The 24,856-nt window shown below is 42.3% G+C and overlaps 1 protein-coding gene across 7 annotated transcripts in view; it reads left to right on the plus strand.

Moving 5' to 3' along the window:
• The window catches only part of SH3GL3 (SH3 domain containing GRB2 like 3, endophilin A3), a 283,463-nt gene that overhangs the window by 130,169 nt on the left and 128,438 nt on the right, over window positions 1-24,856 (plus strand). Inside the window, exon 1 of one of the 7 annotated variants that reach the window (XM_067698383.1) lies at window positions 8,315-8,544. The exons of 3 other annotated variants lie outside the window; for them this stretch is intronic. In XM_067698383.1, the coding sequence (XP_067554484.1) occupies window positions 8,500-8,544 (45 nt within the window). In that variant the 5' untranslated portion in view covers window positions 8,315-8,499. Of the gene's footprint in view, window positions 1-8,314; window positions 8,545-24,856 lie in introns of those variants that run through there. 3 more of the 7 variants (XM_067698421.1, XM_067698428.1, XM_067698376.1) reach the window with 3 other exon arrangements.

Below are 24,856 nucleotides of genomic sequence, written 5' to 3' on the forward strand. Positions count from 1 at the left end.
ACAAATCAACACAGACACTGTGTAAACTTTTCTTGTATGATTACAAGAGGCACATACAGAACAAGTGGGAGATTCTTGAAATATCAGATGCTAAGGGCATTTCTGCTACATCTGTAAATGCATCAAATCCTACACTTAAAGGGAACCCCAGTTTCTTCTCACAAGGGCAGTGGAAAGAGGATATGAATTCAACTGGGGATTGTTTTATCCCCTGAAAAATGGGGGCTTATAGGAAAATGGGTGGAGAAAAGCACACTTTTTAGTAGCCCAGCAAGCATTGTTTTCTTAAAATTGAATGTGTCTTTTTTGGGTTTTCTTAGAATGATTCAGTGATCTACAATTCCATAATTATTACCTCTAGGTCCTGAGAATCGATGTCTTAATGTCCTTCAGTGCTTCATTTGGCACATGTTATAAAAGGAATTTGACATTTTTCCCAAGGGGAATGGGGACACAGTTAGAGCATTAGTCCCAGTAGGTGCCTGGAGTAGAGACGGGTAGAGGATACGTGCAAGCTTGGACTCCTGGGGTCCAGGGCCAGAATCTCCTGCCAGTGAGGGCCCACAGACTTCTATGCAACTCTGAGCAGTGACCAGAAGAGAAATAAGCCATGTGTAATAATGATACTAATGAGACTGTCTCATGCATTTGACAAAGTTTCCCTGAGTCCTACCATACCTGTCAGGTCATTGTTATCAACCTCATGGTCCACTTAACGAGCTGGGGAACTTGCAGGTTCAAGGACAAGGCCACAGCGGGTGGGAATTCCCTGTCCTCCATGGCAGCACTGCTGTGGATGCCCGCCCAGATGTGCCTATGGGACAACCCTGTTTCTTGTGGTCCCTCCCTCTGCTGACCATCCTGGCAGGATTCCTGGCCTTTAGTCCAGCCTCTGGCTGCAGAGCTGACTCTCGCCATTCCATGGGAGTCAGTTGCTCACATCACCTTGATGTGAGGGCAGGACCGTTGCTCATATCACCTTGAATACGCAACACGAACAGCAACCTCTCACATTTCCTTGGCTTTTCAACTCCATCTACTTTGACCACAGCTCCTCCCTAATCACCCCCGCCCCCCAAACACACAACTTCTTGCTAAATCTAATACACTACTTTGCGTCTTCATAGTCATTTATTCACTAAATGAATATGTTTCTGGAGTGGCTCTAGGCCTCCATGTCATCTTCTGGTATTGGGAGCACAGCAGTAAATAGAGTAGAATAGTCTCTTACCCTTCTAGAGCTGCTCTGCGCAACACAGTAGCCACTAGCCACATGTGGCTATTTAAGTTTTAATTAATTAAAACCAAATAAAGTAGAAATTGGGAGCCACAGTTGCCACCGTTTAAGTGATTGATAGCCGCAGTTGGCCAGTGGTTCTCAGTATTGGACAGCACAGAGAGAGAACATTTCCATCATCATGGAAAGTTCTATTGAACAGTGCGGCCATAGAGCTTTTTTATTCATTCTGGGAGTGGAGCTGGATGATACAAAATTAAAAATTAGGTATTATTAAAATAGTATCTAGAGTAAAGAGGAAAAAGTAAATTGAGGAAAAGGGGATAGATAATGATAGAATTGGGATGCAGGGGGCTGCTTAGTAACCACTGGCTCTATTGGCCACTTCCTCTTTCTTGAAATTCCTCCTTTAGTACCATGACCATCATTCTCTACTTATTCTCCTCCTACCTCTCTGGTTAAAGTTTTAGTGACAGAACAGCTCTTCTTGAGATTCTTACACAGTAAGAACTGCAAGAGAACCCTTGATTAGCCAAAGTCCCAGAAGCGATCCAGGATCTCAGGGTATCCAAACTGAAGCAGCATTTTGCACTCAACACCATTCAGATGAGCTTCTGTGACAAGACTAGAGGTGCTAGTGTGCTCTTAAAAAACTTTGAAATTATAAGTAAATGACATGCAACTGACCACTGTCTGATAAACTTATGGTTCCTAAAGGTTTACCTCTGCCACTTCTCAGAAGCACCACAAGGTGGCAGCAGTAGTTTGCAAAAGCCATGAGGTCACCACTCACTAATTCCTCATCCCTGGCGTTTGTTTAAAAGTAAATCTTCTGGGGTAAAATGTGAAAATGAAAACTGCACCTATGCAATTAACAAATTCTAATTAGCATTACACCATGACCCAGAATTCTAACTGAACATTTTTAGAGTACAGAACAATGGAGTCATGCATTGTGTATAACTATGAAAGACATTAATTCACCAGTTAATTATATTTACTTTCACTGTGTGCTTATTGCAGCCCTTCGCCCAATCCTCATTTTTAAACACACAAAAATACTTCAGTGTTTTTCCTCTACATTTTAAAATGGAAAGATTTCTCTGGCCTTTTCTGGAACCCATCAATTGATTTTCCATCAGCTTCATGTAAAACAATAAGTGAAGAAAATCTATACATTTGTTCCCAGTTGTGATCTTGCAAGTTCAAGGCAAATTGCCATGTTCAGCATCTGGGATTCATCATGTCTGCTCTGTTACCTCATCGATGGGCACACATCTTTCCCAGACGTGCAAAATAAAAGGCCTGTGAAGTTACGAGGAACGCAAAATAATAGCCATGCTCGCAACTTTCTGCGCAACCAGGTATGTGGAGATTTTAAATTGAGGGAAGGAATGCTTCTAGGTCTGGTCTATCTAAATACTTGGCATAATGCACCAATGCCACATAATGGGCCAGAGCTCCACCCTTTCACGCATGAGTAACCCAGAGTGCCTCCCCAGAAAGGAGTCTGGGTGAGAGGTTTTTTTCAAGAAAAAAAAAAAAGAGTAAAGCTGGAAATTGAGAGGCCATGGTTAAACTAACATTTTAGGATTATTTAAGACGTCAGTATTTGAACTCAGCTCTCCAAAGACTGCCAAGAACTGCAATCTGGAGCTTATATCAGGCCACAGGCTTCAAGTCATGGAATTCAAGGCAAATGGAAGATGTAGATGCATGTCTCTTTGACACCCCCTCCCTTTTTGTAAGATTTTCCTCTAATGACCATGGAGGGTGGGAGCAATTATAACTATGCTACATAAATGGCAGTTTGCACTTAGAACTGTTCAAGTCTTTGATGCACTAATTTCACATCTGGGAATCCATTCTAAGGAACTATTCTTAAATACAGAAAGAAATCCTAATATGGAAAAAGATGTTTAATGTAGCGTTATTTAAGTGATGAAAAATTTTGGGGAAAAATCCTTTAAGTGAGTAGTAATAGAAAATGATCAAATATAATTTGACATGTCTACATAAGTGGTTATTAAGTTGTCATGAAAATAATGTGTGTGAAGACTAGACAGTATAGAAAATGCTCATGTAATTAAGAGAATAAAGAAAATAAAGTAGTACACATAGGCATGACCCTGCTGTGTTTAAATTTTGCATGGGAAAAAGGCTGTAAAAAAAAAATATTAAGAGCAGTTGTTTCAATGGTGATTCCAAAGGTAAAATTTCCTCCTTTTGACTTTTTGATAGTTTCAAATTCTAGGTGTTATTGTATCATGGAAAATATATACTTGTGAAAACTTTTATTTTGAATTTAAAATAATTTCGCTCTTCTTTTATCTCAAAATTTCTGTTTGTTTTCTCTCCATCTTTGCCTCCCTGGCTTAAAACCAACACCCTGCATCCTAGTCTCAAACTGGTTCTTTTTCTGTATCAGACAAAGGCAACTGGACCCACTCTGGTCTTTGCTGGAGGCTTTTCACCTGGCTGGGGCTAGAGCATGATCTGGTTTAAGTTGAAGGAGGTGACGAGGTGGCCCTAGTCCATGCGCCCTGGCCGCTGCTCATTCTAATCATGCTATGGCTTCCCTACAACGTTTAATTATTGATGTTGATAGACAATATATGTTCAAATATTTTATAGAACAATGATAACTGCTAGTGGGTAAAAATTGGGTACATAACTCACAAAAGTAGAGGGGAAGAAAAAGCAAAGGAAACCTTTGAAGCAAATAGATACTAGTGATAGAAGGAGCTATTTGAAGGGGGGAAAAAACCCCAGATAACATGCCATAAAATGACAAAACTAGGACCAAATATATCCTTTTCATAATAAATATGAATGCTTTAAATCTCTCTAGGAAAATACATTTAAAACATATTTTGGCCCACAAACAAAATTAAATTTTATTCTCTTTATAAGAGCACATGCCAAACAAAATGAAAGGTCAAAAGTAAAGGATGTATACTTAAAGTTTCTGAGAGAGTAGATCTTAAATGTTCTCATGTCACCAAAAAAAAAAAAAAAAAAAGAAAAAGAAAAAAGAAAGACAAATGAGGTGATGGAGGTGTTAACTAACCTTACTGTGTGATCATTTTGCAATATATATGTGTATCAAATCACACAGTACACCTTAAACTTATGTAATATGACACGTATGTTAATTAATCTCAATAAAGCTGGAAAAAAGAAGAGACAGGAGGAAAAGGACCAATTAGGTCATATGAAGCACATACAAACAAAATGTAGGGATACAAAAAAATTACATGTGACAAAGTAAAACAGTAAAATAACATATCTGTAGGACAGATATGTTATTTTATATGGATAAAATTCCAATCCACAAGGAAGATATGGCAGTCACAAACACAGGCAAAATATGACAGCCCTAAAATATTTAAAGGCAAACTCCCAAATGAAGGCACAACAGACATAATTATAATTGTAACAAGAGACTGTAGATGACTTCTCTCAGTCTCTGGTAAGCGAAGTAGAAGAAATCAGGACACAGAACATTTGAACAATAAGCTCAGAAGACTTGATTTATGAGATACATGATGGGATAATATTCGGAGACATTAATCAGTAGGCTTCTCTCCCCCTCAGTCCCCTGCCCAAGGCTCTTCTGCTCCTGCCCACACTGAGAAATGTGACACTCATGCCAGGACCAGACACAAGAGCTGCAAATACTAGATTCAAAAGCTGGCCCGACCACAAGACAGACAGATGTGAATGCACATTAGCATAGTACTCTGTGGACCAGGGAAGGGAAAGTGGAGGGGAGAGCCAAGGACTACAAGGAAAGGAACATAGGAGAACACCCAAGCCTCTGCCAGAACATGGGTCATCTGTCCAGAGTGCCAGAGACAACCACAGCATCCCTCTTTTCATTTACCTTGAAGACCACCAAGTGCCCAAAGATCCTTCAGTTTAGGGTGATGCTTGTTTGTGCTTCAGGACTCTCCCATTGGTTTCATACCATGTAGACAACTCTGTCAGATAGCCCAAGACATTTGTATACTCCTTCCCTAAACAGATCGAGGAGCTATGGGCCCTTGGGTCCTGGAGGGGTGATGGTGATGTAAAAGGCAAGCCTTGAACTGGCCAATGTGGCTCCAGCTAGCACGTCTTTGAAATCTCCCTCTGAGCTAGGAGCTTTGGTAGAACACATGCTCCTGTTACCCATGAACTGAAAAACTGTATCCTAGAAACTGAGAATACACATTATTTCAAACCTCTGTGGTACATTTATAAAATGAAACATAATAGACTATGTTAAAAAAAAACCTTCAAGACATGTTATTTGACAATAGTACCACAAGTCTCAAATTTCATATATCATGAATAATAGAAATCAAACCACCTAGAAAAGATTTAAAAAATTGTCTTGAATAACATTTGGATCAAAGAGTTATTTCCTCTTTATAATTGCAATTAAAAATTTATTTAAAACAATCAGAAGAACTATACTACATAATGAAAACAAAGTGTGAAGCCAAAGCCGTACTCAGGAGGAAAATTCATAGTTTTACATGTGTTGATTATAAAACAAGAAAGTATAGAAATAAATAAAACACATTCAACTGAAAGGATTAAGGAGTTCCCAGATAAACATTCGTGGGCATTCATGTTGCTGTTGTTTGTAGATACCTTTTTTGGCTACCTGGCATCTGAAGCTTCTTCCTATATTGGGGAAATACACCATGGTGTGGGTCTTAGACTCTAGAGCCGGGGCATAACATCTAGACTTAGCTCATCAGATGCTGCCCCCTGGAACTTTGAATCTGGAGTGAGTACCTGAAAGAAGCAGAAACAGCTTAGCCTTCATTCTGGTAGCCACAGCCTGAACATGTGGTGGAACCAGCACATCCCAACAAGCACCCCTGGACATGCTGGAGATCTGACCACTCAGATTCCTAGTTCCTGCTCATCCCCCCCCACCTGGTTCCCTACATCCCCTGAACCTCTGGGCTGCCTGATAATCCTTCTCCAATACATTCTTTTCCAGCTTAGGATCAGTTTCTGTTGTGAATAACTTCAATCTCCTGAACAAAACAGAAGGAAGGAATGTATAATAAAGATAGAAATTAATGAGAGAAAAAAATCTATAGCAATGATGAATAAACTCAAGAACTGAAAAAAGAATTTTATTATTTATTTATTTATTTTGGCTGCACTGTGTGGCATGCGGGATCTTAGTTCCCTGACCAGGGATGGAACCTGTGCCCCCTGCAGTGGAAGTGCAGAGTCTTAACCACTAAACCTCCAGGAAAGTCCCAAGAACTGTTTTAAACGACCAACAAAATTGGCAAACCTCTGAGTCTTATCACAGAAAAAACTAAGAAAAATCACAAATACTTTTATGAAGGAAAAACGTACATGAACGATTCTGACATTAAAAAAATGATGAGAATACACTTATAATTCTATACTTGATGAAATGAAGAGATAAATTACCAGAATTAACTGAATTGGAATATGCTATCAACCAAGGAAAAAAGGCCAAAAAGTTTTAAATAAATCACCCCCTTTCCCAAAGGGCACAGAGTCAGACTCGTTTAGGGAGAAGTCCCTTCAAATCTGTTCTACTTAGACTACTCTTGGACACAGAGAAAGAAGGCAGGTGAGCCCCTTCCAGATGGCCCGGCCCCCAGCCGCCCCTGCCTTAGTGGCAGTTCCCCTGGGGCAGAGCCTGCCGTTGAGTGGGGTTCAGCCTGTTTTGTGGACAGGTCATCTTGCTATGCTATTTGGACCTAGCTGTTACCACCCTCATACCTTCTAGTTACCTATCTGTGGCTGATGTCAGCTGTATGTAGGCCAGTCAAGCCCACAGCACTCATGCAAGTCATACTAATTAATCCTCTGGATGGCCGCCTTTATCTTCTTCACTAAGTTCCTTGTTTTCTCCCATATCAGAGGAAGAATGCTCCTGTTTGCACCCTCTAAAAGGAAAGTGAGGAAACAGGCACAGGGAGATGTAGTTACCAGCCCAATCCTCACTAGGATGAAGTCAGGGATAAGGGAATTGGGAGCTAATGGCAAAGGAGAGCCCACGTGACTTTCATCCTGGAGAAATTCAGGATGCCAGGAGTGGACGCCAGGGAACAGGTGTAAACCGGGGCTCTTGGTCATCCCAGATGGGATCTGTTGAGGGTCCAGAGAGAGGAGCTTCTTTCTTTTAGGTGAAGACTGGAGGAGGAAGAGGGTTGTATCTTTCAGTGTTAAGCGTTGCTAAGAGTGGGTTCTAGGTCTTTTGGGAGCCCTAATGACTTTTGGAGGCCAGATTCCGCTTAGATGCTGACCTGTTGGGCACAGCTCTGACATGAAGATCAGTGGGATGCTCCAGACACCTGGCTGGACCTCCGCGCACATGGGCGCTCCGGTCTCTCTGAAAAAGGACACTCTGTAACTGACACAACTGGTAGGAGTTACCGAGGGAGCTGGGTTCGTCCTCCGGTGAATTCCCCTGGATACAAAGCGAACTGTTCAAGGCTCCTTGGAGATAGCTGCTCTTAATACAGTTGACAGTGGGCTCAGCGCTCTATGGAGGCGAGCGCGGTATTTAACAAATTACCCAATAACTCTTGGGCTCCTAGAGGACCAGATTGTACCCAGAGTACCGAATGGGGTTAAGAAGAGACAGACCAGCCGCCCACAGACTAATTCCTCCTACTGCAGGTCCTCTGTCCCGTTCCATTTCTCCCCACTTAGGCGTATTTCGGAGCGTCGCTTTTAAAAACCAGAAACCTACCGAAAATGCGCCTGAGGGAGGCGATATTGCCTATGAGCAAAAGCAGGTTTCGCACCAAGTCCCAGAAGCATAGAAAGGTGATCTCTCTCTCCCCATCCAGGGCAATCGTAATGCCAGATGCATCCCGTCCAACGCCCAGCAAGCAGCCCTGTGTGGCTCTGCTCTCCGGACCCCAGGACATCCCCACGCCCAGCCTCCCAGGCCCATTTTCCCAGCAGCTCCAGTCTTCCCGGGTCTCCACGCAACAATGAAGCGTGGGCGGCCCCAGCGGCCTCATTTGCATACCGCCGCGGCTTGGCCAATGGGCTGCGCAGGGGCTTTGGAACGCAGTGTTGCCATCAGCGTGTGCGCGTGTGTGCGAGTGTGACAGCGGCTGTGGCTGTGGCCGTGGCCGTGGGAGGCTGGCCCGGGGAGCCCAGCCGCGCGGGGACCGGCCCCGGCGCCCGCTTCCCCAGCGTGTCGCGGCCGCGTGGCCCGGCAGAGCCCAGAGACCATCCAGCCCCGGCCGGGCGCCGTCGAGATGTCGGTGGCGGGGCTGAAGAAGCAGTTCCACAAAGCCAGCCAGGTAGGGAGGCACAGAGGCGAGAGGGAGGGGGACTAGGGAGCTGCGGGCCCTTCGAGGCTCCGGGGCCTTTGGGGCTCTGGCGCCCTTAGGGGCCTCTCTTAGGGCTCCATTTTTTCCCGCCTAGGCGGGCGCGGAGGTGGAGTGAGGGGCCGCCTGCTGTCTCCTCCGCTCCTTGGCGCCTCCTCCTTCCCAGCCCCCGGCCCCCAGCTCCACCCCGAGCCACTGTAATTCTGAGAGGTTCTGCGGAGGAGAGCACAGAGGTGGCGGGCCGCGGGGTCTCGGGCACTGGAGAGAGAGTGGGCGTCCCGAGGCCTGGAGGCTCCGCTTGGTGCCTCTACTGAACCCGCGCCGGGAGGTGGACCACAGAGAGTGCGGTGCCGGCCGGGCCTCCCTCCCGTTTGGCTGGGAGCCTCCGGGGCACGTCCTGCCGCTTGGGGGCGGCCGCGCGGGCGTCGGCGGATCCCGGGATGCTGTGTACTTGGCGCTCGGCTGGGCCCCGCAGCGCGTCCCGCAGCGCTCCCAGCGCGCGCCTCGAAATGGACCCCGCCCGACTGCGTCCGGCTCCCGGGCTGGGACGCTACACAGCAGTCCTTCCTCTCCCCACCGTCTTCCTGGTGTCGGCCCGGGGTTGGGCGCCAGGCTCCTGCTCGCAAAGAGCCGGCAGTCTGGTGGGGAGACACTGAGACAGACACGTAAACAAATAGTGTTAGACACACCTCCACGCACAGGGGATGCCAGATAATACAGTAGGGGCATCAGGGAGAGCTTCCCGGAGGAAGAGTCGCGTCATTTGTGAATTAAGTATGCGAAGGAATTGTGGTAGGGGGTGTGGGTGGAAAGGTTAGGAGTTCTAAGCGGAGGAAACAGGAGGGCGGCATGGAGTTGGTGTGTGTGTGTGTGTGTGTGTCTGTTGACAAGCAAATTTGTATTCTAAGATTTCAGTTTCTTCTAGCTATGGCAGAGCTGACATTGTAAAATCTATCCCACACCTGCACTGCTGGATCTCTTCTACAGATTTCATTCAGAATTCACATTTCAGATGAGGTCTCATCCTGCTTCTTCCACAAATTGGTCCCTGAAATGCAGCTGGAATTGGAGGATTCTCTTCTGTCGGTCTCAGTGCTGTTCCCTCACTTGCATCCCTTCCATGAAGAAACTGGGTGGTGCTCAGTTTCCAGCTGGGGGCACTGGGTGGACAGTGCTATTGGGGTGGACAGTACTATTGGGGTGATAAGGAGTCCTGGATGAGGGGCCAATTAGGTGACCAGGGCGATGGTGGATTCACTGTGGGGTTTGAGCACTTTGAGAGGTTTGTGAGACATTCAGATGTCATTGGCCTGGGAGCCAGTGGGTGAGGCCAAGACTGGAACTACAGAGTTTGGGGGGATTTCCAGCCTAAATGGAGATTTAAAAATGTAAGTGCAAATAAAAGTGAGAAAATGCACAGTGAGCTGCACATAGACTGAAGGGAGCACCAACATTTAGGGGCAATGTTTAGGCCAGGACTTGATAAACAGTAACCACTCAATAAATATTTATTAAATAAGTGAAACTTTTGGGGTGGAGGAGCACAGGAAGGAGAGAGAGAACTAGTACAACCCAGGAGAGAGGAGTGTCATGGAAACCTAGAGAGGTGGGCGCATTTAAAGGTGGGAACAGTCAGCAAGTGCTGCTGTGAGCTCAGTACTGAGGGGTGGGCAGCCTGGAGGCGAGTGCAGCTGTGGTCAGGGCAGTGTCAGCGTACTTGCTGGCTTACTTAGCACTGGCAAGGAACTAACCGCTTTTGAAAAATATTCTTTTATTGGATATGGACTTCATGGGAGCAAATCTCAGAGATGAGCAAGACACAGCTCTTGGATGATTGAAATTGGTTTCTGACCACTAACCAGAGTGAATGGTTGAAATCCCAGGAAGTTATTGGCATTGGTGAAATAATGTGCTAGTGATGAGGTCATTTAGTTTAACTACCCATAATCAGCCCATTAAAAAAGAAATGAGCAGAGGGTCTAATTTAGCCTTTTTTGTGTGTGAACTGAAATCCTTTGTGACTTTATCTGAAAAGAAAGACATCACAGATTTTCTCTGGGCTTCATTTTGTGGTCAAAGTGCCCAATAGATACATTTTTATCTGTTCTGGGGGTCTTTCTCAGAAATCTTGCAATATGACAGATTTGGTGGAGAAATTAGACCAGGCTTAATATAATAAAAGGGAGCACAATAAAAAAAATGCCAGATGTTCTTCTCAGACAACACTTTCACAGCAGTTTTTAATTCATGAAGAACTTTCCTAGGCAGGGGAAAGGGAGTCTGGATGATGTCAATGGCTTAATACTTCCCAGGGATCCAGGACTGACTCTGCCACTGACTAGCTCTGTGACCTGGGGAACGTGACTTAACCCATCTGGTTGTTAGTTTTCTCTCTGTATAATGAATTAGAGGATTTAGAAGCCATGTCTCTGTTCTAAAATTGATTGTGGTGATGATTGCACAACTTTGTGAATATACTAAAAACCATTGAATTGTATACTTTCAATTGTGACTTGTATGGTATAAATTATATCTCAAGAAAATACATATCGGGCTTCCCTGGTGGCGCAGTGGTTGAGAGTCTGCCTGCCGATGCAGGGGACACGGGTTCGTGCCCCGGTCCGGGAAGATCCCACATGCCGCGGAGCGGCTGGGCCCGTGAGCCATGGCCGCTGAGCCTGCGTGTCCGGAGCTTGTGCTCCGCAACGGGAGAGGCCACAACAGTGAGAGGCCCACATACCACACACACACACACACACAAAAGTACATATCTATCTATATATGTATCTATATAATATATCCCAGTTCTGAAATTGTTAAGTAATTCACTTAAAGTATTTCAGAGAAAGACAAAGATTATAAAGTGGACCTTTTACAAATAAGCGTACCAGTACCATGACAAATTGAGATGATTTTTCTCAATGATAGGCAAGGTAAAATAGCTTATAACTTCCTGGTTACCTGTCCTTCTTTCTTGATACCTTACCTATCTCTGCAGGAAAAAAAAAAAAAATCCCCTTACTTTACAGAGAACGAAGAATTGTAAACCCCAGGGATTCTGCATCATTTTGGCAACATGTGGAGACTAACAGGAAAGAGGAGGAAATCAAGTAAAATGAGAAGAGTACAAGTTGAGTGAATAACGAGATTTAATTAATCCTTTCCTTCAGCATTTGGGATTATAACCCAGGTGTCCCAAGATCGTAATTAAATACCTTTCTTCTCTTGAAAAGGTTTCTTTGTTTTTAAATGGTGTATTTTTTTTTAATAAAATTTTATTTATTTATTTATTTTTGGCTGCATTGGGTCTTAGTTGCTGCACATGGGCTTTCTCTAGCAGCAAGCGGGGGCTACTCTTCATTGCAGTATGTGGGCTTCTCATTGCGGTGGCTTCTCTTCTTGTGGAGCATGGGCTGTAGGTGCTCGAGCTTCAGTAGTTGTGGCACACGAGCTCAGTAGTTGTGGCGCATGGGCTCTAGAGTGCAGGCTCAGTAGTTGTGGTGCACGGGCTTCAGTGCTCCGCGGCATGTGGGATCTTCCCGGACCAGGGCTCTAACCCGTGTCCCCTGCATTGGCAGGTGGATTCTTAACCACTATGCCACCAGGCAAGTCCCTGAAAAGGGTTCTTAATCGAGTGGTTTACTTTTCTACTGGTAGAGATGCAGCTTGAGTTATTAGCGATAAATACAAATAGCTTAGAGATGGCATTGTGGTTTCTTGTTAAGCATTGTGCCTGACCAATAAAAATATAACTTACAATAATGATATGTCACCACTCATTGATTTGTATTAATTATGTTTGTTTCATCATAATTTTCTTGACAGCATTTATTGTTGGTGTAGGATGCTTAGGCCACATCTGTGCTTGCGCTGACCTGGATGCTATGCTAATAGCCAGATTTATTCCCTTTATGGACTTCTAGGAGCCTTATTCCCCATCCCATGAAAGCTTAGTTTTATTCTTTCCTCTTATTCTTCTCTCCCCTAACTAACCAGCTGGCGATGACACAAGATGGTGATGACACTTGTGGGCTTCATGTTAAATTTACTTCTTTTTGCCCTTATGTAGCAGTGCCCTTTCATGTGACCCAGGCACGCAGTAGGGAATGGGGAGCCCCTAACAAAGTTTTTTTGTAACCTTCCCCCCCTTCTCGTTTGATGCATTAATCAGAAAAATGATGAGTGGTCATAAGGGGCCAAAACATTCTCCCTGTAATGACTAAATGCACAGGCTGACCCTTTAGGGGTAAACACTTGAGAAGGATATTCTTTGCAAATTATGAGAATCTCTAGGGAGGCAGTGAATGTCTCTTGTTTCACTTTCTCCTTAGAGATAAAGAAAAATGCACTTTGCAAAATCCATAATGATTAATTTTTTTTACTTAGTTGCATCAGAAAATGTATTAAGCTAAAACATGCTTGCTCCTTTCCACATAGACTGCTTGATAAATTAATCCATAAATCTATGTGTTATCCGTATATTTTTAACTCAGGGTGCTAGAGTAGATGCTCAAACTAAATTTGTTTTAATTTTTTTAATATCTGAAGAACACAGTATAATCCAAGCATTTCTTACCACTGATGCCTTTTCTCTAAAGTAACTGTAATTGAGGCTATCACTTGAAATTTGATTAAAAATGCATTTAAAAGCAGGGATTTTTTTTGTGTGTGTATGTACTATTCTTTTCAGATTCATTTTTCAACTTGCCTAACAAACTGACTAGAAGTTATATTTCCCAGCGTTAAGTGAGTGTGGGGGTGTATCATGTGTATTTGGGGGATGCTATCATTGGCATGCTTTACCCAGAAAATAAAACTGCTGATAAACAGAACTGATACACGATTTTATTTGGCTAAATAATAAGTGAATTTATTCTGGAGAGTATACATCAGCCAAATGTGGATAGCTAGATTTTCTTTTTCACTAGAAACCTGGGAAAGTGTTGAGTTGGGGGGAAGGGGCTGGAGGAAGCTCTGGGGATGACTGAGAAGGCGTTGTTGCAATTCTAATTCTTGGAGTTCTTCTGTGAGATGCCTTCCGGATGAGCTCTTGCCTTGCAATTCCCAGGGTCATCCCATGTTTTTACCGCAGCACCAGCAGCAGTGACTTTCCTGAGCCCAGTGTTGTTCCTTCTGACTTTGTAATTCATTGGATGATGGTGTCTTTCCCACCGGCATTGGCTAAATCATTCTCAAACACTGATGTCACCAAGTGCTTTGCCTGATTGAATCATCCTGTCAGTGGTAGAAGCTGCTGCTATTTCAGGCTGGATGACTTGGGTACTCCCTACTCATGAACCTGATATCTGAGTCACATCTCCTCATCCACGTCTGTGTTCTTTCTTCCTTATGGGCCACAGTTCAGAAGTCTGGAGGGACCTGTCAGCTAATGCGTGGGTGCTCCTCTGTTTCTCCCAGTGTAACAAGGACAGGGTACACCTGGCTGGTCTCTGCACTCTGCTTTGGACCCTGTCTCCTCTCATTTTCTCAGGGATTTTGCTCCTGTTGCATCTCTCTTCTGCACTATATTTTCTTCTTTCCTGGATCATTTCCATCGGCATATGGAATGCTCTCTAGTACTGTTGCAGGAAGGGCGGCCCCTTCCACGGCCCGAGAGTGAGCTCTTTTCTAACCCTCAGAAATGAATAGTTGGAGGAGACACACATGCTGACAAAGCTGGAGACTTTATTGGGAAGGGGCGCCTGGGTGGAGAGCAGAGGGTAAGAGAACCTGGAGGACTGCTCTGCCACGTGGCTTGCTATCTCGGGTTTTATTGGATGGGGTTAGTTTCCGGGTTGTCTCTGGCCAATCATTCTGACTCAGGGTCCTTCCTGGTGGTGAGCGCATCGCTCAGCCAAGATAGATTCCAGCGAGGGGGTTTCTGGGAGGTTGGAAGGACATATGGACTGGTGTCTCCTCTCTCCTTTTGACCTTTCCTGAATTCTTCCAGTTGGTGGTGGCTTGTTAGTTCCATGTTCCTTGCCAGGACCTCCTGTTGTAAGATAACTCATGCAAGTGGTTACTATTGGGCCTGGCCAGGGTGGGCGGTTTCAGTCAGTGGTTCCCCTAACTATCGCCTATCTGATAAAAAAGAAAGGAAAAAAATCCTTCCTTGGTCCGAGATCCCGCTTCACCTCCATCCTATTTCTTCTCTCCCCTTCCCAGCAAAATGTACTGAGAAAGTTTTTTGATGCCCCGTTTCTACTTTCTCATCTCCCATTCTCTTCTCAACCCATTCCAGTTGACTTTCCTCTCCATCTGTCTGAGACCACCTTACCTAGGTGGTGATTGGCCTACCTCCAAGTTGCCAAATTGGATGGCCACTTCCCCGTCTGATTCTCAGCAGCCTTTGACCCAGCGGACCATTCTCTGCTTACAGCTCCTTCTACACTTGTGTGGTTTTCCTCTGGCTTTAGTGCCTGTTGCCTCAGATCTCCTTTAATGGCTCCTTCTTGTCCCCTTGAAAACTTAAGTCCTAGAGTACCCCAGGGCTCTGGCTTGGAGTAATTCCCCTTTTTCTTAGCCTTGCACTCTGCCAAGGTGTTTTGTCCAGCCTCATGGAATTATACATGATCTATATGTTCATTGCTCTCTAAATTATATTGCTAGCCCAGACACTCCTCCTGAACACAGACCCATAACAAACTCATAAGTCTAACTGCCTACATCACCTCACCTCTTGGATATTTAAAAGGTTGTCAAATTTAAGATGTCCAAACCTGAACTCTTTACTTTTCATCACCCCAACCTGTTTTCCTGCTGGTGGTTTCTATTTCAGTCAGTTGTTCAACTGCTCAAGTAAAATAAGACAAAACCAAGATTCCTCTTTGATTTTTTTCTTTCTCTTATCTCTAATTCATCAGAAAGTACTTCCGCTTGGTTCTACTTTAAAAATGTATCCCTCATTCACTTTACCTCTTTCTGGCTCTGCTACTACCATCCTTGTTCTATCACCTCTTGCTCGCATGGTTGCTGGAGCCTCCTCACCAATTTCCAGACCTTTCTTCCTACCAGGTACAATCCATTTACCCACAGTGACCTGAATGCTCTTCTAAAAATGTATCTCAGACTCTGTCATTCTGTTAATGTAATTTAGACTGCTTACAAGTCTTCAGTGCTTCAGTGGCTTCCAGTTGCTTTTAGAATAAAAGCCCAACTTTCTCCTCTGGCCTGTGAAGCCTCACATAACTTGGCCTCTCCCTTCCCTCTCCTGCTGCTGTTCAGCCACGCTGGCCTCTCTTTGTTCCTTTGATGTGCTAAGGTCTTCTTTTCGTTGGGCCTTTGCCAGAGCTGTTTCCTCCGCCTTGCATGCCTTTCCTCTAGATCTTTGCAAAGTGTTTCCTCATTGTCATTTAGATCATAGCACAGATTACCACTTTGCCCCAGAAGTCTTCCCTGACCACCCAATTCAAATAGGCATATGCCCTCTCTATCACACTGCTTAACTTTTAAAAAACTGTATGATAAATATTTTGGTATTTTGATGACTGAGTTCAGTACAATTGGTTTCCTTTATAATCCCATGTATTTTTAAATTAAACTTTTTTATTTTGAGATAGTTGCAGATTCACATGCAATTGTGAGAAAGAATGCAGATACCTTATGCCCTTTGCCCAGATTTTTCCATCTTGCAAAACTATAGTACATTATCACAACCAGGATATTTACATTTACATTATCTAATACATGGATATGGTATATCTCTCTATGTATTTTGCTCTTTGATTTATTTCATCAGGATTTTGTAGTTTTTAGCATACATGTCCTGTACATGCTTTGTTAAATTTACACCTGTGACCTTGCTGAGCTCAATACAGAACAGATTCATCACCGTAAGGATCATGAATGTTGCCCTTTTAAGGCCTTGCCCACTCCTCTTCTGCCCCCACCTGCTCTGTAATGCCTGACAACCACTAATTTGTTCTCCTTTCTATAATTTTGTCATTTCGTAAGTGTTACATAAATGGAACCATATAGTCTGTAACCTTTTGGCTTGGATTTTTTATCTCAGCGTAATACTGTAGAAGTTCATCCAGGTTGTTGTATGTATCACCAGTTTGCTCCTTTTTTAAAAAAATAAATTTATTTATTTACTTATTATTTTAAATTTTTGGCTGCGTTGGGTCATCATTGCTGCACGTGGGCTTTCTCTAGTTGCGGTGAGTGGGAGCTACTCTTTGTTGCGGTGCACAGGCTTCTCATTGCGGTGGCTTCTCTTGTTGCGGAGCATGGGCTCTAGGCACGAGGGCTTCAGTAGTTGTGGCGTGTGGGCTCAGTAGTTGTGGCTCCCGGGCTCTAGAGCTCAGGCTTAGTCGTTGTGGCACACGGGCTTAGTTGCTCCACGGCTTGTGGGATCTTCCCGGACCAGGGCTCGAACCTGTGACCCCTGCATTGGCAGGTGGATTCTTAACCACTGTGCTACCAGGGAAGTCCAATAGTTTTCTCCTTTTTATTACAGATATCGGTTTGTTTAACCATTTACCTGTTGAAGGACATCGGGATTGTTTCCAGTTTGGCTCTTAGGAATAAAGCTGCTATAAATATTTATGTACAGGTTTTTATGTGAACATAACTTTGCATGTCTCTGGGTTGAATGCTTAGGAGTGCAGTTGTTAGATCACGTGGTAGTTACATGTTTAGTATTTTAGGAAACTTTCCCTCTTTTCTAGAGTGACTATCATTTTATGTTCCTACCAGTAATGTATGAGGGTTCCAACTTTTCCACATCCTCTCTAGGATTTATTGTCACTATTTTTTCTTCTAGCCATTCTATTAGATGTATGGAGTTACGTCATTGTGTTTTACTGTGCATTTCACTAATTGCTAATGGTTGAACAACTCTTCATGTACTTATTTGCTTTCTGTATCTCCTCTTAGGTGAAATGTCTGTTCACATCTTTAGCCCATTTTTAAATTGGAATTTTTTTTTAACTGTTGACTTCTGAGAATTCTCTATAATGTCCTAGGGTGTCCTCCTTTGTTGGATGTATGGTTTGCAAATATTTTCTCCCAGTCTGTAGATTGTCTTTTCATCTTCTTTCACAGAGCAAAACTTTAAAATTTTGATGAAATGCAGTTTGAGAATTTCTCCTTTTATTGATCATGTTTATGGTATCTAAGAACTCTGCCTAGTCCAAGATCTTGAAGATTTTCTCCTATGTTTTTTTCTAAAAGTTCTACGGTTTTGTGTTTTACATTTAAGCCTGTTGTCCATTTTGAGTTAATTTTTTATAGGGTATGACTTAGGTTGAAGGTCATTTTTTTTTTTGGTTTATGAGTGTTTTTTTACCCCAGCACCATTTGTTGAAAAGGTTATCCCTCCTCCATTGAATTGCTTTTGAACCTTTGACAAAATCAGTTGGGCATACTTGTGTGGATCTATTCATGCTTTCTCTGTCCTATTCCACTGATCTATCCCTTGGCCAATAGCACCCAGTCTTGACCGTCACTACATGATGTCTTGAAATCAGACTGATTCTTTCCACATTATTCTTCTTTCTCAAAATTGTTTTAGCTATTGTAGCTCCTCTGTCTTTCATATATATTTTAGAATAATCGTATCTATATCTACAAAAAATATTTCTGGAATTTTTATAGGAATTGCACTAAAACTGTGTATCAGTTTAGAGAGCATTGACATGACTCCTATGTTGAATCTTTAGCGTAGAAGTTCTATACATGCTTCATTAAATTTACACTTGTGAACTTGCTGAATTCATTTATTAGTTCTGGGAGGGATTTTTTTTGTGAGGGGGTTGTTTGTTTTGTGTTTTTTGGTATATTCCTTGGAAATTTTTTTGTGAACAATCATGTCACCTATAAATAGGGACAGTTTTAGTTCCTTCTTTACATTTTATATGCCGTTTATTTACTTTTTTTTTTGGCCTATTTGACTGGCTGGAACTTCCGGCATTATTTTGAATGAGCGTTGACAGTGGAATCCTTGCCTTGTTCCCCACCCTTACGGAAAGGCTTTCAGTCTTTCACTATTAAGAGTAATGTTAGCTATGAATCTTTCGTGGATGCTTTTTAACACGTTGAGGAAGTTCTCTAATTCTGTTATTTCTGAGTGTTTTTTAAATCATGAATAGGTGTTGAATTTTGTCAAAGGCTTTTTCTACATCAGTTTATATGATTATGTGGTTTTTTTCTTCTTTAGCCTGTTAATATGGTGGATTACATTAATTGATTTTTGAAAATTGAACTAGTTGGGTGCCCTTAGAATAAAACCCACTTGATCATGGTGTATATTTCTTCTTATATATTGATGAATTAATTCTATTTGCTAATGTTTTGCCATGGATTTTTGTTTCTATATTTTTGGGATATTGGTCTTTATTTTTCGTACTGTGTTTGTCTAGTTTTAGTATCAGGTAATACTACTTTAATAAAATGAATTGGGAAGTGCTTACTCTTCTGTTTTCTGGAAGAGATTATGTAAAATTGATGTTAATTCTTTTTTAGACATTTAGTAGAATTTTCCAGTGAAAACATCTGGGCTTGGAGATTTCTCATTTGGGAGTTTTGTTAGTTTGTGTTTTTTAAGGATTGGTCCATTTCATTTAGGATAACTCTCCACACATATCAGACTTATGTGTGGAGAGTTATTCATAGTATTCCCCTATTCATCATTATCATCAGTTCCCTTATTACATGTGTACAGGGTCTCTTTGACTTTTGATATGGGTAATTTCATGCCTTCTCCCTTTATCTTTGTCAGTCTTGCTAGAGGTTTGTCAGTTATATTGATCTTTTCAAAGAACCAGGTCATTATTTCATTTTCCCCAATGTTTTGCCATTTTCAATTTCATTGATTTCTGCTCTTATTTTATTATTTCCTTCCTTTTACTTGCTTGGGTTTATTTTGTTCTCTATATAGGTTCTTGAGGGAAGCAGACGATTGGAAACCTTTTCTCTTTTCTAACGTATGCAGTGAAGGCTATATATTTTCCTCTCAACACTGTTTTAGTTGTATTTCACTAATTTTGATATGTTGTATTTTAATTTTCATTCATTCAGTGTACATTTTGACTTCCCTTGAGACTTTTCTTTGATCCACGATTGTTTATGGTGTTTGTAATTTCTCCTGTTTAACCCTGTTTTTGATTTCTAGGTTGATCCCAATGTCATTAGAGAATACATTCTATATGATTCTGACTTTTAAAAATTTTGTGAGGTTTATTTTATGGCTCAGAATGTGGTCTATTTTGTTATATGTTCTGAAGGCACATGAAAATAGTGTGTATATGCTGTTGTTGGGTGGAATATTCTGTAAATATTGATTAAATCCTATTGGTCAATAGTGTTGTTGAATTCAATATACTTACTGGTTTTCTGTCTAGTTCTTTTAATTGTTGAGAGAAGTCTCCAAATATAATTATCTATAATTATATCTATTGTCTATATTTTCTTTCATTGCTGTCAGTTTTACCATTGCATAATTTGCAGTTCAAGTGTTTGGTAAATACACATTTAGGGTTTCTATGTCTACTTGGTAGATTTACCCTTTTAAATTCATTATCATTATTTAATGTCCCTCTCTGTCTCTGCTAATTTTATGTGCCCTGAAGTCTACTTTATCTGATATTAATATAGCTAATCCTGCTTTCTTTTGGTTAATGTTTGCATGATATGTATTTTTTCATTCTTTTACTTTTAACCTGCATATATTGCTTTACTTGAAGTGAGTTTCTTGTGGACAGCATATAGTTGGGTCATGGTAATTCACTGCACCAATATGTCTTTTAATTGGTGTTTTTAGACCATTTACGTTTAATGTAATTATATGTTAGGGCTAAAGGCTACCTTTTTTTTGTTTGTTTGTTTTCTGTTTCTTGTCTTTTTTTCCTTGCCTTCTTGTGTGTTACTTGAATTTTTTTAGAATTCTATGTATAACATTTTTGAGTGTACAGGTTTCTCCCACTATCCAAAGTAGAATGTTCCTATGAAACCTTTCATAAGCCGAAATGGAGTAAAGTAGAGATGCAATTACCTTAGCACACATCTTGCTAAGAGATGCATAAACTAAATTGAGGTAAACTACATATGCTGACAGATACAGTTCAAAGCTCAGCTTGATATTGAGATGTTGAGTATAGTTCCCAGGGATTGAGTTTAGTGGTGCTACTCTTGCTGCTATTGATTTTCTGTCTGGATGATCTGTCCATTGATGTAAGTGGGTTGTTAAAGTCCCCTACTATTATTGTGTTACTATCAATTTCTCCCTTTTTGTTTGTTAATATTTGCTTTATGTATTTAGTTGCTTCTATGTTGGGGATACACACACACACACACACACACACACACACACACACAAGTGTTATATCTTCTTGTTGAATTGATCCCTTTATCATTCTGTAATGTCCTTCTTTATCTCGTGTTACAGTCTTTGTTTTAAAGTCTATTTTCGTCCAAGTATTTCTTCCCCAGCTTCCTTTTTTATTTCCATTTGCATGGAGTAACTTTTTCCATCACTTCACTTTCAGGCTGTGTGTGTCTCTAGATCTGAAGTGAGTCTCTTGTAGGCAATATATATATGGGTTATATTTTTATATCCATTCAGCCACTCTATATCTTTTGATTGGAGCATTTAGTCCATTTACATTTAAAGAAATTATTGATTAGGTATGTACTTACTGCCATTTTGTTAATTGTTTTCTGTTTTTTTTTTTGTAGTTCTTTTGTGTCCCTTTCTTCTTCGTTTGCTTTTTTCCCTTATGATTTGATAACTGTTCTATTATTATGTCTGGATTCCTTTCTCTTTTTTGTGTTTTTATTACAGATTTTTGGTTTGTGGTTACCCCAAGGTTTCTATATAACAACACATATATATATGTATATACATGATTATTTTAAGTTGGTGATCTCTTAAGTTTGAATGCATTCTAACAACCCTGCATTTTTACTCCCCCTCGCCCCACATTTAATGTTTATGACTTCACATTTACATCTTTTTGTTCATCTTTTACCTACTTATTGTGGATATAGATGATTTTACTACTTTTGTCTTTTAACCTTCCTACAAAGTGGCTGATCTACTACCTTTATTGTATATTTGCCTTTACCATTGACATATTTCCTTTCATAATTTTCATATTTCTAGTTGTGGTCTTTTCTGCTTAGAGAAGTCCCTTTAACATTTCTTGTAAAGCCAGTTTAGTGATGCTGAACTCTTTTATCTTTTACTTGTCTGTAAAACTCTCTGTATCTCCTTCAAATCTGAGTGATAGCCTTGCCTGGTAGAGTATTCTTGGTTTTAGGTTTTTTCCTTTCATCACTTTAAATATATTATGCCACTCCCTTCTGGCTTGCAGAGTTTCTGCTGCAAGGTAGCTGACAAGTGTTATGTGAGTTCCCTTTTATGTAACTTGTTGCTTTTCCTTGCTGCTTTTAAGATTCTCTCTGTCTTTAACTTTTTCCATTTTAATTATAATGTGTCTTGCTGTGGATCTCTTTGGGTTCATCTTGTTTGGGACTCTTTGTGATTCATGGACCTGGATGTCTGTTTCCTTTCCCAGGTTAGGGATGTTTTTCAGCTATTATCTCTTCAAATAAGTTGTCTGTTCCTTTCTCTCTCTCTTCTCCTTTTGAGACCCTTATAATGTGAATGTTAGTATGCTTGATATTGTCTCAGAGGTCTCTTAAACTATCCTCATTAAAACAAAATTTTTTTTTTCTTTTCAGCTTGGGTGATTTCCACTATTCTGTCTGCCAGTTTGGTGATCCGCTCCTTTGTATCATTTCACCTGTTGATTATTTCTAGTATATTTTTTATTTCAGTTGTTGTATTCTTCAGCTTTGGTTCTTCTCTATATTTTCCAGCTCTTTGTTAAACTTCTCACTGTGCTCATCCATTCTCCTCCCAAGTTCACTGGGCATCTTTATGATCATTACCTTGAACTCTTTATCGGGTAGATTGCTTATCTCCACTTCACTTCGTTCTTCTTCTGGGGTTTTATCTTGTTTCTTCATTTGGAACATATTCCTCTGTCACCTCATTTTGCCTGACTATTTTTATTTCTACGTATTAGGTAGGCTGGTTATTTTTCCTGATCCAGAGAAATGGCCTCATGTGGGAGATGTCCTATGGGGCTCAGCAGCACACTCCCTTCTGGCCACCAAAGCTATATGCTCTAGCAGTGCCTTCTGTGTGGACTGAGTGGGCCCTTCTGTTGAGACAGGGCTGACTACTGTGGGTACACTTGTAGGTGGGACTGTCCCCTGGGCTGGTTGGCTTCCAGGCCCTGCCTCGTGTGGATGCTGCTGGCCTGCTGGTAGGTGGGGCCAGGTCCTGACATGGCTGGCTGAGGGTCCTGGGGGTCCCGGGGCTGGTACCAGCTGGCTGGTGGGTGGGTAAGCCCCAGTGCTAATAGGCTAGAAGGAGGGCTCCAACCTGGTGCTTGCCAGCATCTGTGCCCCCAAAGGGAATCCTAGTTGCCTCCTGCTTCTCTGGGAGGCTCTCCAAGGTCAGAAAGTGGGTCTGACCCAGGCTCCTTTCAAATTATTACCTCTGCATTGCGTCTCAGGACATGTGAAATTTTGCATGAGCCATTTAAGAGTGGAGTCTGTTTTCTGTAGCCCTCTGGCTCTTCTGTATGCAAACCAGTTGTTCTGGGGCTTGTATTCCCAGTGCAGGACCCCCAGGCTGGGGAACCCAATGTGGGGCTCAGACCCCTCACCCCTAGGGTAAAATCTTTGCAGTTATAATTATCCTCCTGTTTGTGGGTTGCTTAGCTGGGGGTGTGAGTCTTGACTGTACCATGTCTCTGCCCCTCCTACCTGTCTCACTGTGGCTCCTTCTTTATATCTTTAGTTGTGGAAAACCTTTTTTGATAGTCTTCAGGTCATTCTCATCCATAGTTGCTCTGTAAATAGTTGTAATTTTGGTGTGTCCGTGGGAGGAGGTGAGCTCAGTGTCTTTCTACTCCGCCATCTTGGCCATACTCTCATGACGGTAGGATTTTTTAAATTGAAACTCTGGCATTTTAGGTATTATTTTATGAGACTCTGGATCTTATTTAAATTGTCTGTTTTTACTGGCTTTCTTTCCCACTGCCTTGGCAAGGAAAGGTGGTGGCATTGCCTTGTTACTTCCCAGTGGGGGTAAATGTCCAAGTTTCTCACTTAGACTGTTGACATTCAGGGTTTGTGCCTCCTTATTGCTGTGTGGGAGCGGGAGTTCTGACACCTCAGTAGGCTTGCGCTGATACCTCTCTGGCTGGGATAGGTAGAAATGCCTTGTATCTGTTGCCCATGTGGCCTCAACTCACACCATGGGCGGGGGTGGCCTCATTACCATAGGGTGGTGGTAGAAGTCCTGATTCTCCACGAGGCCTCCTCTGATACAGCCCAGGAAGGAGGGTGAGAGGGTGTCTTACTTGTGGGAGTGGAGGTCCAGGCTCCCCCACATGTTGTCCGCTGACATTGGAGGTGTGTGCAGGGTGGAGCTTGTTGCTACCTGGTGGGGATGAAAGTACTGGCTTCCTACTTGACTTTCTCTGGCACCATCCAGGGGAAGAGAGATTGCGGGGGTGGGGGTCACCTCATTACAACTTGGCAGAGGTGCAAGTTCCCCCATTCCACTCATCCTTTGCTAGTGTGGATGGGGGTAGGGGTCACAGCTCTTTCTGGGGCGTTTGGAGTAGAGCTGGAGTAGAGCAGGTATGATCTAAACACTTGTGTCTTGCTAGACTGCTCCTTGCATGATCCTTTGGCTGGAGAGAGCAGGCCTTTATTGAGGTTACTTATTTATTTATTTTCCTGCATCTGTTGGTATTTCCAGGTTGCTGCTGTCTCAGCTCCAAGTCTTGGATGTATGAGGGGAAAAAAAAACTCAGGAAGCTCACCACTGTGTCATTTCTTGGGCCCTGAGGTGCCTACTCAGTGTGCCTCCTTCTTTCCACATGTTAGGGCCTTCTTGGGTTTGTGTTATATATAATGCCCAGGATTTTGGTGGTAGTTAGTGGGAGGAATAGAGAAAAGTATATGTACTCCATTTCCCTGAATCGGAAGTCCTTTGAGTTACCCAGATAAAATCCCTTCCTAGCAGGTATGACTGTCTGGTCGTTTCTTGTCCTGGTTGTCCCTTATGGCATCCTAAGCCTTGTGAACACTGCATGGAACCATCTGCTGATGTTGAATGAACATTCAGCAAGTTGTCAGCATTGGAACCTGGATGGCTGCTTCTGTTGAACTCCAACGTATTGTCTGCCTGGATGCTCTTGATGTTGGGGGAGGAATGTGCAAAATCCAGATGTTTTAAATGAAGTTTCCTAGTTTTGAAATA

Source organism: Pseudorca crassidens, chromosome 1 (genome assembly GCF_039906515.1).
Source record: "Pseudorca crassidens isolate mPseCra1 chromosome 1, mPseCra1.hap1, whole genome shotgun sequence".
Classification (NCBI taxonomy): domain Eukaryota; kingdom Metazoa; phylum Chordata; class Mammalia; order Artiodactyla; family Delphinidae; genus Pseudorca; species Pseudorca crassidens.